At 47.3% G+C, this 13,519-nt stretch overlaps 3 protein-coding genes across 3 annotated transcripts; all 3 read left to right on the top strand.

Moving 5' to 3' along the window:
* The first annotated feature begins 639 nt into the window (after positions 1-639).
* Positions 640-3,759, top strand: LOC138861942 (adhesive plaque matrix protein-like). Its single transcript, XM_070122416.1, has 4 exons — positions 640-997; positions 1,038-1,168; positions 1,364-2,897; positions 3,188-3,759. The coding sequence occupies exons 1-4, from the start codon at positions 640-642 to the stop codon at positions 3,757-3,759; spliced, it is 2,595 nt and encodes an 864-aa protein (XP_069978517.1).
* A 20-nt stretch (positions 3,760-3,779) lies between these two features.
* LOC138861941 (zyxin-like) lies at positions 3,780-5,015 on the top strand. Its single transcript, XM_070122415.1, has one exon. It carries the CDS (start codon positions 3,780-3,782, stop codon positions 5,013-5,015), a length of 1,236 nt encoding a protein of 411 aa, XP_069978516.1.
* Positions 5,016-5,066: 51 nt separating this feature from the next.
* Positions 5,067-6,541, top strand: LOC138861940 (adhesive plaque matrix protein-like). Its single transcript, XM_070122414.1, has 3 exons — positions 5,067-6,158; positions 6,285-6,422; positions 6,470-6,541. Exons 1-3 carry the CDS (start codon positions 5,067-5,069, stop codon positions 6,539-6,541), a joined length of 1,302 nt encoding a protein of 433 aa, XP_069978515.1.
* The last annotated feature ends 6,978 nt before the right edge of the window (positions 6,542-13,519 follow it).

The raw sequence follows: 13,519 nt of genomic DNA, 5'->3' as shown, positions 1-13,519 counted from the left end.
TTTGTTCCCCACCACCTATGTTCCCCAGACCTTTGTTCCCCAACACCTATATTCCCCAGACCTTTGTTCCCCAGCACATATGTTCCTCAGACCTTTGTTCCCCCACCACCTATGTTCCCCAGACCTTTGTTCCCCAGTACCGATGTTCCCCCGGCATTTGTTCCCCAGTACCAATGTTCCCCAGACCTTTGGTCCCCAGCACCTATGTTCCCCAGACCTTTGTTCCCAGCACCTATATCCCTCAGACCTTTGTTCCCCAGCACCTATATTCCCCAGACCTTTCTTCCCCAGCACCTATGTTCCCCCAGACCTTTGTTCCCCAGCACCTATGTTCCCCAGCACCTATATTCCCCAGACTTTACTTCCCCAGCACCTATGTTTCCCAGAACTTTGTTCCCCAGAACCTATGTTCCCCATACCTTTGATCCCCAGTACCGATGTTCCCCAGTCCTTTGTTCCCCAGCACCTATGTTCCCCAGATCTTTGTTCACCAGCACCTATGTTCCCCTGATCTTTGTTTCCCCGTACATATGTGCCCCAGACCTTTGTTCCCCAGTACCGATATTCCCCAGGAATTTGTTCCCCAGTACCGATGTTCCCCAGCACCTATGTTCCCCAGACCTTTGTTCCCCAGTACCGATGTTCTCCAGACCTTTGTTCCCCAGTACCGATGTTCCCCAGACCTTTGTTCCCCAGCACCTATGTACCCCAGACCTTTATTCCCCAGCACCTATGTTCCCCAGACCTTTGTTCCCCAGTACCGATGTTCCCCAGATCTTTGTTCCCCAGTACCGATGTTCCCCAGACCTTTGTTCCCCAGTACCGATGTTCCCCAGACCTTTGTTTCCCTGTACTTATGTGCCCCAGACCTTTGTTCCCCAGTACCGATATTCCCCAGGCATTTGTTTCCCAGTACTGATATTCCCCATACCTTTGTTCCCCAGCACCTATGTTCCCCAGACCTTCGTTCCCCAGCACCTATGTTCCCCAGACCTTTGTTCCCCAGCACCTATGTTCACCAGACCTTTGTTCCCCAGTACCGATGTTCCCCAGCACCTATGTTCCCCAGACCTTTGTTCCCCAGTACCGATGTTCCCCAGACATTTGTTTCCCTGTACCTATGTTCCGCAGACCTTTGTTCCCCAGTACCTATGTTCCCCAGACCTTTGTTCCCCAGCACCTATGTTCCCCAGACCTTTATTCCCCAGCACCTATGTTCCCCAGACCTTTCTTCCCCACCACCTATGTTCCCCAGACCTTTCTTCCCCACCACCTATGTTCCCCAGACTTTTTTTCCCCAGACCTTTGTTCCCCAGCACCTATGTTCCCCAGACCTTTGTTCCCCAGCACCTATGTTCCCCAGACCTTTCTTCCCCACCACCTATATTCCCCAGACCTTTCTTCCCCAGCACCTATGTTCCCCAGATCTTTTTTCCCAGTACCGATGTTCCCTAGACCTTTGTTCCCCAGTACCGATGTTCCCCAGACCTTTGTTCCCCAGTACCGATGTTCCCAGACCTTTGTTCCCCAGCACCTATGTTCTCTAGACCTTTGTTCCCCACCACCTATGTTCCCCAGACATTTGTTTCCCTTTACATATGTGCCCCAGACCTTTGTTTCCGAGTACCGTTGTTCCCCAGACCTCTGTTCACCACCACCTATGTTCCCCAGACCTTTGTTCCCCAGCACCTATGTTCCACAGACCTTTGTTCCCCAGTACCGATGTTCCCCAGACCTTTGTTCCCCAGTACCGATGTTCCCCAGACCTTTGTTCCCCAGTACCGATGTTCCCAGCCCTTTGTTCCCCTGCACCTATGTTCCCCAGACCTTTGTTCCCCAGTACCGATGTTCCCCAGACATTTGTTTCCCTGTACCTATGTGCTCCAGACCTTTGTTCCCCAGTACCGATGTTCCCCAGACCTCTGTTCACCACCACCTATGTTCCCCAGACCTTTGTTCCCCAGCACCGATGTTCCCCAGACCTTTGTTCCCCAGCACCTATGTTCCCCAGACCTTTCTTCCCCAGCACCTATGTTCCCCAGACTTTTGTTTCCCAGCACCTATGTTCCCCAGACTTTATTTCCCCGGTACCGGTGTTCCCCAGACCTTTGTTCCCCAGTACCGATGTTCCCCATACCTTTGTTCCCAGCACCTATGTTCCCCAGACCTTTGTTCTCCAGTACCGATGTTCCCAGACCTTTGTTCCCCAGCATCTATGTTCTCCAGACCTTTGTTCCCCAGTACCGATGTTCCCCAGACCTTTCTTCCCAAGTACCGATGTTCCCCAGGCATTTGTTCCCTAGTACCGATGTTCCCCAGCACCTATGTTCCCCAGACCTTTGTTCCCCAGTACCGATATTCCCCAGGCATTTGTTTCCCAGTACCGATATTCCCCAGACCTTTGTTCCCCACAACCTATATTTCCCAGACCTTTGTTGCCCAGCACCTATGTTCCCCAGACCTTTGTTCCCCAGCGCCTATATTCCCCAGACCTTTGTTCCCCAGCACCTATGTTCCCCAGACCTTTTTTTCCCCAGTACCAATGTTCCCCAGACCGTTGTTCCCCAGCACCTATTTTCCCCAGACCTTTTTTCCCCAGTACCGATGTTCCCCAGATCTTTGTTCCCCAGTACCGATATTCCCCATACCTTTGTTCCCCAGCACCTATGTTCCCCATACCTTTGTTCCCCAGCACCTATGTTCCCCAGACCTTTGTTACCCAGTACCTGTTCCCCAGACCTTTGTTCCCCAGCATCTATGTTCCCCAGACCTTTGTTTCCCAGCACCTATGTTCCCCAGACCTTTGTTCCCTAGTACCGATGTTCCCTATACCTTTGTTCCCCAGTACCGATGTTCCCCAGACCTTTGTTCCCCAGCACCTATGTTCCTAGACCTTTGTTCCCCAGCACCTATGTTCCACAGTACCGATGTTCCCCAGACCTTTGTTCCCCAGTACCGATGTTCCCCAGACCTTTGTTTCCCAGCACCTATGTTCCCCAGACCTTTGTTCCCCAGTACCGATGTTCCCCAGACCTTTGTTCCCCAGCACCTATGTTCCCCAGTACCGATGTTCCCCAGACCTTTGTTCCCCAGTACCGATGTTCCCCAGATCCTTGTTCCCCAGCACCTATGTTCCCCAGTACCGATGTTCCCCAGACCTTTGTTCCCCAGCACCTATGTTCCCCAGACATTTGTTCCCCAGTACTGATATTCCCCAGACCTTTGTTCTCCAGTGCCGATGCTCCCGAGACCTTTGTTCCCCAGTACCGATATTCCCCAGGCATTTGTTCCCCAGTACCGATATTCCCCAGACCTTTGTTCCACAGTACCGATGTTCCCCAGACCTTTGTTCCCCAGTACCGATATTCCGCAGGCATTTGTTCCCCAGTACCGATGTTCCCCAGGTCTTTGTTCCCCAGCACCTATGTTCCCCAGACCTTTGTTCCCCAATACCGATGTTCCCCAGACCTTTGTTCCCCAGCACCTATGTTCCCCAGACTTTTGTTCCCCAGTACTGATATTCCCCAGACCTTTGTTCCCCAGACCTTTGTTCTCCAGCACCTATGTTCCCCAGACCATTGTTCCCCAGTACCGATGTTCCCCAGACCTTTGTTCCCCAGTATCGATGTTCCCCAGATCTTTGTTCCCCGGTACCGATGTTCCCCAGATCTTTGTTCCCCGGTACCGATGTTCCCCAGTCCTTTGTTCCCTATCACCTATGTTACCCAGACCTTTGTTCCCCAACACCTATGTTCCTAGACCTTTGTTCCCCAATTTCGATGTTCCCCAGACCTTTATTTCCCCGTACCTATGTGCCCCAGATCTTTGTTCCCCGGTACCGATGTTCCCCAGGCCTTTGTTCCCCAGACATTTGTTTCCCTGTACCTATGTTCCCCAGTACCGATGTTCCCCAGACCTTTATTCCCCAGTACCGATGTTCCCCAGACCTTTGTTCCCCAGTACCGATGTTCCCCGGTAGCGATGTTCCCCAGACCTTTGTTCACTTATACCGATGTGCTCCCAGACCTTTGTTCCCCAGTACCGATATTACCCAGGCATTTGTTCCCCAGTACCGATGTTCCCCAGACCTTTGTTCCCCAGCTCCTATGTTCCCCAGACCTTTGTTCCCCAGTACCGATGTTCCCCAGACCTTTATTCCCCAGTCCCTATGTTCCCCAAGCCTTTGTTCCCCAGTACCGATGTTCCCCAGGCCTTTGTTCCCAAGTACCGATGTTCCCCAGGCATTTGTTCCCCAGCACCTATGTTCCCCAGACCTTTGTTCCCCGGTACCGATGTTCCCCAGACCTTTGTTTACCTATACCGATGTGCCCCAGACCTTTGTTCCCCAGTACCGATATTTCCCAGGCATTTTTTCCCCAGTACCGATGTTCCCCAGACCTTTGTCCCCCAGCACCTATGTTCCCCAAGCCTTTGTTCCCCAGTACCGATGTTCCCCAGACCTTTGTTCCCCAGCCCCTATGTTCCCCAGTACCGATGTTCCCCAGGCCTTTGTTCCCAAGTACCGATATTCCCCAGACCTTTGTTCCCCAGAACCGATGTTCCCCAGACCTTTGTTCACCTATACCGATGTTCCCCAGACCTTTCTTCCCCAGTACCAATGTTCCCCAGACCTTTGTTCCCCAGTACCGATTTTCCCCATGCCTTTGTTCCCCAGTACCGATGTTCCCCAGACCTTTGTTCCCCAGTACCGATTTTCCCCATGCCTTTGTTCCCCAGTACCGATGTTCCCCAGACCTTTGTTCACCTATACCGATGTTCCCCAGTACCGAAGTTCCCCAGACCTTTGTTCACCTATACCAATGTTCCCCAGACCTTTGTTCACCTATACCGATGTTCCCCAGACCTTTGTTCCCCAGTACCGATATTCCCCAGACCTTTGTTCCCCAGCCCCTATGTTCCCCAAGCCTTTGTTCCCCAGTACCGATATTCCCCAGACCTTTGTTCCCCAGCACCTATGTTCCCTAGACCTTTGTTCCCCACCACCTGTTCCCTAGACCTTTGTTCCCCAGCACCTATGTTACCCAGACCTTTGTTCCCCAGTACCGATGTTCCCCAGGCCTTTGTTCCACAGTACCTATGTCCCCCAGTTCTTTTTTCCGCTGTACCGATGTTCCCCAGGCCTTTGTTCCCCAGACCTTTGTTCCCCAGTACCGATGTTCCCCAGACCTTTGTTCCTCAGCCCCTATGTTCCCCAAGCCTTTGTTCCCCAGTACCGATGTTCCCCAGACCTTTGTTCCCCAGAACCGATGTTCCCCAGACCTTTGTTCACCTATACCGATGTTCCCCAGACCTTTGTTCCCAAGTACCGATGTTCCCCAGACCTTTGCTCCCCAGTACCGATTTTCCCCAGGCCTTTGTTCCCAAGTACCGATATTCCCCAGACCTTTGTTCACCTATACCGATGTTCCCCAGACCTTTTTTCTCCAGTACCAATGTTCCCCAGACATTTGTTCCCCAGTACCGATTTTCCCCAGGCCTTTGTTCCCCAGTACCGATGTTCCCCAGACCTTTGTTCACCTATACCGATGTTCCCCAGACCTTTGTTCCCCAGTACCGATGTTCCCCAGACCTTTGTTCACCTATACCAATGTTCCCCAGACCTTTGTTCACCTATACCGATGTTCCCCAGACCTTTATTCCCCAGACCTTTGTTCCCCAGCCCCTATGTTCCCCAAGCCTTTGTTCCCCAGTACCGACGTTCCCCAGACCTTTGTTCCCCAGCACCTATGTTCCCTAGACCTTTGTTCCCCACCACCTGTTCCCTAGACCTTTGTTCCGCAGCACCTATGTTACCCAGACCTTTGTTCCCCAGTACCGATGTTCCCCAGGCCTTTGTTCCACAGTACCTATGTTCCCCTGTACCGATGTTCCCCAGGCCTTTGTTCCCCAGACCTTTGTTCCCCAGCACCTATGTTCCACAGTACCTATGTTTCCCAGACCTTTGTTCCCCAATTCCGATGTTCCCCAGGCCTTTATTCCCCAATACCGATGCTCCCCAGGCCTTTGTTCCTCTGTACCGATGTTCCCCAGGCCTTTGTTCCCAAGTACCGATGTTCCCCAGACCTTTGTTCCCCAGCCCCTATGTTCCCCAAGCCTTTGTTCCCCAGTACCGATGTTCCCCAGACCTTTGTTCCCAAGTACCGATATTCCCCAGACCTTTGTTCCCCAGTACCGTTGTTCCCCAGACCTTTGTTCACCTATACCGATGTTCCCCAGTACCGATGTTCCCCAGACCTTTGTTCACCTATACCGATGTTCCCCAGACCTTTGTTCCCCAGTACCGATGTTCCCCAGACCTTTGTTCCCCAGTCCCGATGTTCCCCAGGCCTTTGTTCCACAGTACCTATGTTCCCCAGTCCTTTGTTCCACTGTACCGATGTTCCCCAGGCCTTTATTCCCCAGTACCGATGTTCCCCAGGCCTTTGTTCCCCAGACCTTTGTTCCCCAGCACCTATGTTCCACGGTACCTATGTTCCCCAGTACCGATAATCCCCAGGCCTTTGTTCCCCAGTACCGATAATCCCCAGGCCTTTGTTCCCCAATACCGATGCTCCCCAGGCCTTTGTTCCCCTGTACCGATGTTCCCCAGGCCTTTATTCCTAAGCACCGATGTTCCCCAGACCTTTGTGCCCCAGTACCGATGTTCCCCAGCACCGATGTTACCCAGGCCTTTATTCCCCAATACCGATGTTCCCCAGTATCAATGTTCCCCACGCCTTTGTTCCCCAGCACCTATGTTCCACAGTACCTATGTTCCCCAGACCTTTGTTCCCCAGAGCCGATGTTCCCCAGGCCTTTGTTCCCCAGTACCGATGTTCCCCAGGCCCCTCTGAGTCTAGCCGTCGTGGTGATCGGAGGTGTTTAACCTCCTCTCTGCATGAGCCATACAACTCAGCAAAACCATGGCATCCCGTGGTCCCGCAGAGTCAGAGGGAAATCTGGCTACCTCCCCGGTGTTCCCTTAGCCCAGGGTAACGAGCTCCCTTCCCAGGGTTACGGGACCTCCGCCCAAGGCCATGGGACTCCGGTAGCGAGGGTCAAAGCTGCCCCCCCGCCCAGGGTGATGGGCTCTCCCACAGCAGCCCGGGGAATGGCTGTTCCCCCACCCAGGGTAATGGGTGTATCAGTGAAGACAGTGCTAGCAGTGAAAACATTGAAAGCAAAACTGAACAATCAATCTATCAAATTGGCAATGTATTAATAGTGCTGAATACCATATTATGCTTTGTTGCCACGAAAAAAGCGTGGGCTAGATTGCTTCTCTGTGATCAGATTAAGAAACTATTTGGTCCGGAAGAGATTGAAAAGGCCTATGATTTCATAATCAATGTTTCAGACTCTAGGAAGCCTAGAAACACAACTCGAGACACGAAGAAAATGATTAACATTATTGTGCACACTATGATCGACCATTGTGTTAATAGAGAAAATCTGGTTCCCAACAACAACTAACATCCCAACCATGGACTGGACGCCGCCGAAAAAGACAGGTATTTCTACTCCTTTTGTTAAGTTCTTCCAAAAGACTAAACATCAGGAAACACAGACACACCTAGAACCTTCCTTCAACAATGACAGTTTGTTGGAAAACAAAATAGATTTGCTAATAGGAATGTTCTCCGAACAACAGGCGTCACTCAACAAAATGATAAATCAGAAGGAATGCGCAGAGCAGCAGACGTCACGACAGACCCACTCCCCCCTACCAAATCCCGTCCGACCTCCCTTCCCCTGTCTTTGACCAATCCACCTACCAATCTTTCCCATTTGCTTCCCCTCCCCCTATCAGAACGCCGTCCACACACTCCCTACCTGATGAACCCATGGCTAGCGACCCCCCCCAGCTCCCTTCCCCTCCCGCCTATCCCTCCCCACTCCCCGCCCACAGTGAGCGAGCAGGCGTGCGCCCTTGCTGACTCGCCAGCCTCCCCGAGTAACAAGACACCTCAGCAGTCCTCGAACACCCCGCAAGTCGAGGCAAAACGAGGCATATACACAAGTAATGCCTAGGCGAAGCTTTAAAAAAAAAAAAAAAAAAAAAAAAAAAAAAAAAAAAAACAATCAGAAGGAACTCGACCCCAATCGCCAGCGGGATGACGCAACTCATCACAAGGTGCCAGGAGTCCCCCCTCCCACTGCCCCCCCTACTCCAGCCCCAGCTCCAGCAGTGCCGATGGTCCTGATAAACAACCACGGAGAAAGAGCGGAGCAAGTTGCTGAGGACGAAGGCTTCGTCACAGTAACATTAAGGAAACAAAAGAAAAAAACAAGAGAAGAACGACAAGCGGTAAAACCCTTAGCAGGAGCTGATCGACCTGACACAGTATTCCTGTATATCACAAGCTGCCATCCAGAAACAAATGAAGAAGACATCGTAGATCATCTATCGTACAATTTTGAAAACATATCAAGTGTAAAAGCACATAAAACTGTGATGACACATAATTACTACACCAGTTTCACGGTAACAGTACGAGGCCGAGAAATAATGCCCAAACTATTTTTAGACTCGGATGCCTTCCCAAGGAATGTCAGTGTTCCTCAACAGAAACAAGTACAATCGTGATTAGAGGGTCTGACAAGGCAATGCCCTCAGCAAATCCGACTGTTAAAATAGACCATATTAATGCTCAGTCTCTCCTTGGGCATTTTGATGACATAGGAATGCTTATAATAGAGAGATATCTCGACATACTATGTATTGGTGAAACTTGGCTTCACCAAGATATATCAAATGCATTTATTAATATTCCAAACTTCAATGTTTACAGATGCGATGCAGGACGTGGGGGAGGAGTTTGCTTATATGTACGTGACACCTGTAAAACAAACGAGATATCCACTACAATTGCTAAGAGTGCAGATGTAGATGATATCTGGGTTAATGTACAATGTAATATGCTACTGTCTTTCATTGTAGGCGCGATATATAGGCATCCTCATGGTTCCTCTGAATCCTTTGATTATTTAGAAAAAGGTTTTAGAGAAATGTCATTGAAAAAGAAATCTCTCTTCATACTTGGTTATCTAAATGATGACTTAAACAAGGCAAATTCTAAATTAACTAAGATAATTAACAAACACAAATTTGAACAACTGGTAAATAAACCTACAAGAATCACAGAAAATACTTCGTCATTAATTGATGTAATTATAACAGAGCTGACATTGTCCTCCATACAAACGTCATTCCATGCCATGTTGCCGACCACGAACTCATAACGGTGACACTAGATATAAAGAAATCAAAAAGACCAACAGTTACAAAAACCTTTCGAAAATTATCCAATTATGATTCTCAGTCATTATGCCAAATCATAATAACCAAAGAATCATCTCTCCTAAAAAATGTGCAAACTGACAGCGTAGACAAGCAGATAGATGTCTTCACGGAAGTGATTAATGATAGTGTAAATGCCATCGCCCCCTTTGTTACAAAAATCATTAAACGTCCACCGGCCTCATGGATTACCGACGACATCAAGAGAGCCATAACAGATAGAAATAATATGCATAACGCTCTCAAAAATAACAGATTCCACACGACACTTCAGGCTCACTACAAAGAAAGAGAAATGTGAAATCGCTAATACAAGAAGCCAAAACTGATTATTTTAGAAATAGATTAACAAATTGTAAAAAAGATTCAGCTAAAACATGGAAGATTTTAAAGACACTTGTACCAAACAAAAACAACCATAAAGATAATCTAAACACCAAAATTAGTGCAAATTAATTTAATGAGTTCGCTGAAATTGGACATTCCACATAAGAACAAACAAACGCTTCCATATCTAAACAAAACTCAGTTAGTATAGGGCCCTCAGCTAATAGTTTCAGACCACAACCTGTTCAAATAGAAACCGCAATCCTGACAATAAAACACCTGCATGAAACAAAGTCTGTGGGGGTGGATGTCATTGCTCTTCGCTTCCTCAGAGACAGCCTACCTGTTGTGGCGTATTACTTAACGGTTATCATTAATACATCTCTGCTCACTGGTGACTTCCCATCGCACTGGAAGCATGGCATAATAACACCAGTTTTCAAAGACGAAGTTAATAATTATCGCCCTATTACTATACTTCCTTTACTGTCGATGGTTTTCGAAAAAAAAATCGTAGCAGACCAATTGACAACATTTCTAGAGGCACATGACCTACTATCTAGAACACAGCAGGGCTTCAGAAGTAAGCTGTCCACTGAAACAGCATTATTGCAGATTACAAATAATATTTATGAGAATATAGACAACAACCGTATAAACTTGCTTACATTGTGCGACTTATCAAAGGCCTTTGATAGTGTAAATTACGAAATCCTCATCAGTAAACTAATGAATCACAAAATTGACACATATTGGTTCAGAAGCTATCTAAGTAATAGAACCCAATCAGTCAAAATTAGCGAGAATATATCAGAAAAACAGTGTATCCTTTGGTGTCCCACAAGGATCTATATTAGGCCCAATCCTGTTCATAATATTTGTAAATGATCTGTCAACCATAGCCCAAAATTGCCTTCTTGTTCAATACACTGATGATTCACAATTTCTACATAGTGATTATGTAAACAACTTAAATACACTGATACTAAAGACCCAGGAGACACTTTCACAAGTAAAAGGATACTTTGACTCAAATGGCCTTCAGATAAATCCAGATAAGACACAATGTATCTTCACAGGTAGTCGCCAAAACATCGCCAAAATTCCTGTCAACACGACCATAATATTTGAAAACAGCTATATAAGACCGAGTACTTTTGTAAAAAATCTAGGCTTACACATTGACAGATTCATGACATTCGAGAACCACGTCGATAACATCCACAGGAAAGTAACGGGCACACTAATTTACCTAAGTCATATCAAAAATAGAATCCCTGCTGAAACTAGAATGTCTGTTCTACAAACACAAGTTCTCTGTATAATTAACTATTGCTCAAATATATGGGGTACAGCAAACAAAGGTCAAATTCAGAAAATTTAAAAATTGCAAAACTTTGCTGACAGGGTAGCACTTGGGAACGTAAAGAAGTATGACAACATTACCCCACACATAAACAAAATAAGTTGGCCAAAAGTACATCACAAATGCAACTATGATGCATACTAATTCACAAAATGATCCACGGTTTTTATCCAAAATGGTTGTTAACCCTTCCAACTGTAGGTAATACAACTTGTGTCCAAACAATACAAGGTAACTCCCTATATGTTAAAAGATCACATACAGACATAGGGGCACGACAGATACTAACTTGTGGACCCATGATATGGAACCAACTGCCTTTTGATATCAGAAACATTCAAAATTCAAATACACTCAAAAGGAAATTAAAGGAACCTCTATTAAATCTATTCTTATATTTAGGTTTCTAAATATAAGAATAGACAAGACTTATATGTACCACCACTGATTCTATGTTTAACTTGTATTTATTTGTACTGTAACATCACCATGTATATAATAAGAATAACCATTGTAACAAATGGAATAAAGTATTTTGAATTTGAATTTGAATTTGTTCCCCAGTACTTATGTTCCCCAGCACCTATGTTCCCCAGACCTTTGTTCCCCAGTACCGATGTTCCCCAGGCCTTTGTTCCTCAGTACCGATGTTCCCCAGACATTTGTTCCCCAGTACCGATGTTCCCCAGGCCTTTGTTCCCCAGTACCGATGTTCCCCAGTATCGATGTTCCCCAGGCCTTTGTTCCCCAGTACCGATGTTCCCCAGGCCTTTGTTCCCCAGTACCGATGTTCCCCAGGCCTTTGTTCCCCAGTATCGATGTTCCCCAGGCCTTTGTTCACCTATACCGATGTTCCCCAGTATCGATGTTCCCCAAGCCTTTGTTCCACAGCACCTATGTTCCCCAGTACCGACGTTCCCCAGGCCTTTGTTCCACAGAACCTATGTTCCCCAGGCCTTTGTTCCCCAGTACCGATGTTCCCCAGGCCTTTATTTCCGAATACTGATGTTCCCCAGACCTTTGTTCCCCAGTACCGATGTTCCCCAGGCCTCTGTTCACCAGCACCTATGTTCCCCTGTCCTTTGTTCCCCAGTCCTTTGTTCCCCAGACCTTTGTTCCACAGAACCTATGTTCCCCAGACATTTGTTCCCCAGTACCGATGTTCCCCAGCCTTTATTCCCCAATAACGATGTTCCCCAGTACCGATGTTCCCCAGAACCGATGTTCCCCAGGCCTTTGTTACCCAGACCTTTGTTCCCCAGTACCGATGTTCCCCAGTATCGATGTTCCCCAGGCGTTTGTTCCCCAATACCTATGTTCCCCAGTACCGATGTTTCCCGGACCTTACTTCCCTGTACAAATCTTCCCAAGCACAAAGGCAACAGCAACTCTCTTCAGGTCAAAATAGGGCACCTAAATCATTATTCCTATACGTACGTTGTTGATCAGGCCTCGTTCTCTATTCTCAGATAGTAGTATATATTTTATGCGTTTTGAGTAGGAAAAGTTCTTGCCTAAAATCTCAAGACTTTTTATTGCTAATTCTAGAATTTCGATTGTTTTCTCAATCAACCTCCCTAGATGACTAGACGCGTTTGCTAAGTTAGCAGGCGTTGGCCAAGAACTCCGCTTAAAGGGCTTATGTGAAGTAACAATTGAAAATTTTAAAAAGGGAGAATTAGCTCACAAACCATCTCTCTAATAAGAGTAAAAAAGGAAATCTGAAAATAACTCCTCAAAATTTATTTATTACGATTTTCCGAAGTCAAGTTATATTTTCCCGCGAAAATCCGGAACCCGGATGTGTGACATCAATTCCAGACCACAACCACAGCATTCTCTGCATTCAATACATTGTACATGGCGGACTCACTACAAGACTACAGCGGCAGTGAAGTTTCATCGGATCATTCCGACGAGGTCATTGGTATAAGTTCTTCAGAGGGTGCCTACGTCTTCAAAGAGTTGGAAGAAGAGGAATATAAAGGGTTGGTGGTTGTTGGACCGTACATGCACAAGCCCGACGCTGTGGATTTCGTGGAAGTTGTGCCAAACCAGCCAGACATGGAGTGGCGTTGAGAGCCGAAGAAATTGAATGGTAATTTTCTAAATTATTTTTTATTGTGTGATCCCACTTATATATGGTACAAAATTTCTGCAGGCTGAGCTATCTCTTGTTTGCACCCATGGAGCACGCCTACATTCATTCATGAGTGAAGGGGCATCGGTATTTATTAGTGTTGTGCTTTTTAGGGTGTACCTACCCTACCTCTGTGTAGTAATACACGCACACTTGCAATGCACTCGACACACTGTGTCGTACCCACACAATAAATGTTTGCTATGCCGCCAAGCAAAAGCGCTCTTTCAGTTTATTTTGCGATCATGACAAATATAAATTGGAAATGGCCTACTGTTTTGCAAATCCCATGTAGTAAGCCATTCTGTTCGCAAAGCAATTGGGCTCAAAGTGTTTCAGGCAAAGTACGCTGGTTGGCACAGGCTGAAAGTTGCTCCACTTGGCA

The sequence above is a fragment of the Penaeus vannamei genome, chromosome 6 (assembly GCF_042767895.1).
Source record: "Penaeus vannamei isolate JL-2024 chromosome 6, ASM4276789v1, whole genome shotgun sequence".
NCBI lineage: Eukaryota > Metazoa > Arthropoda > Malacostraca > Decapoda > Penaeidae > Penaeus > Penaeus vannamei.
The sequence above is the reverse complement of the archived record's forward strand: the minus strand, read 5'-3'. Positions and strand labels throughout refer to the sequence as shown.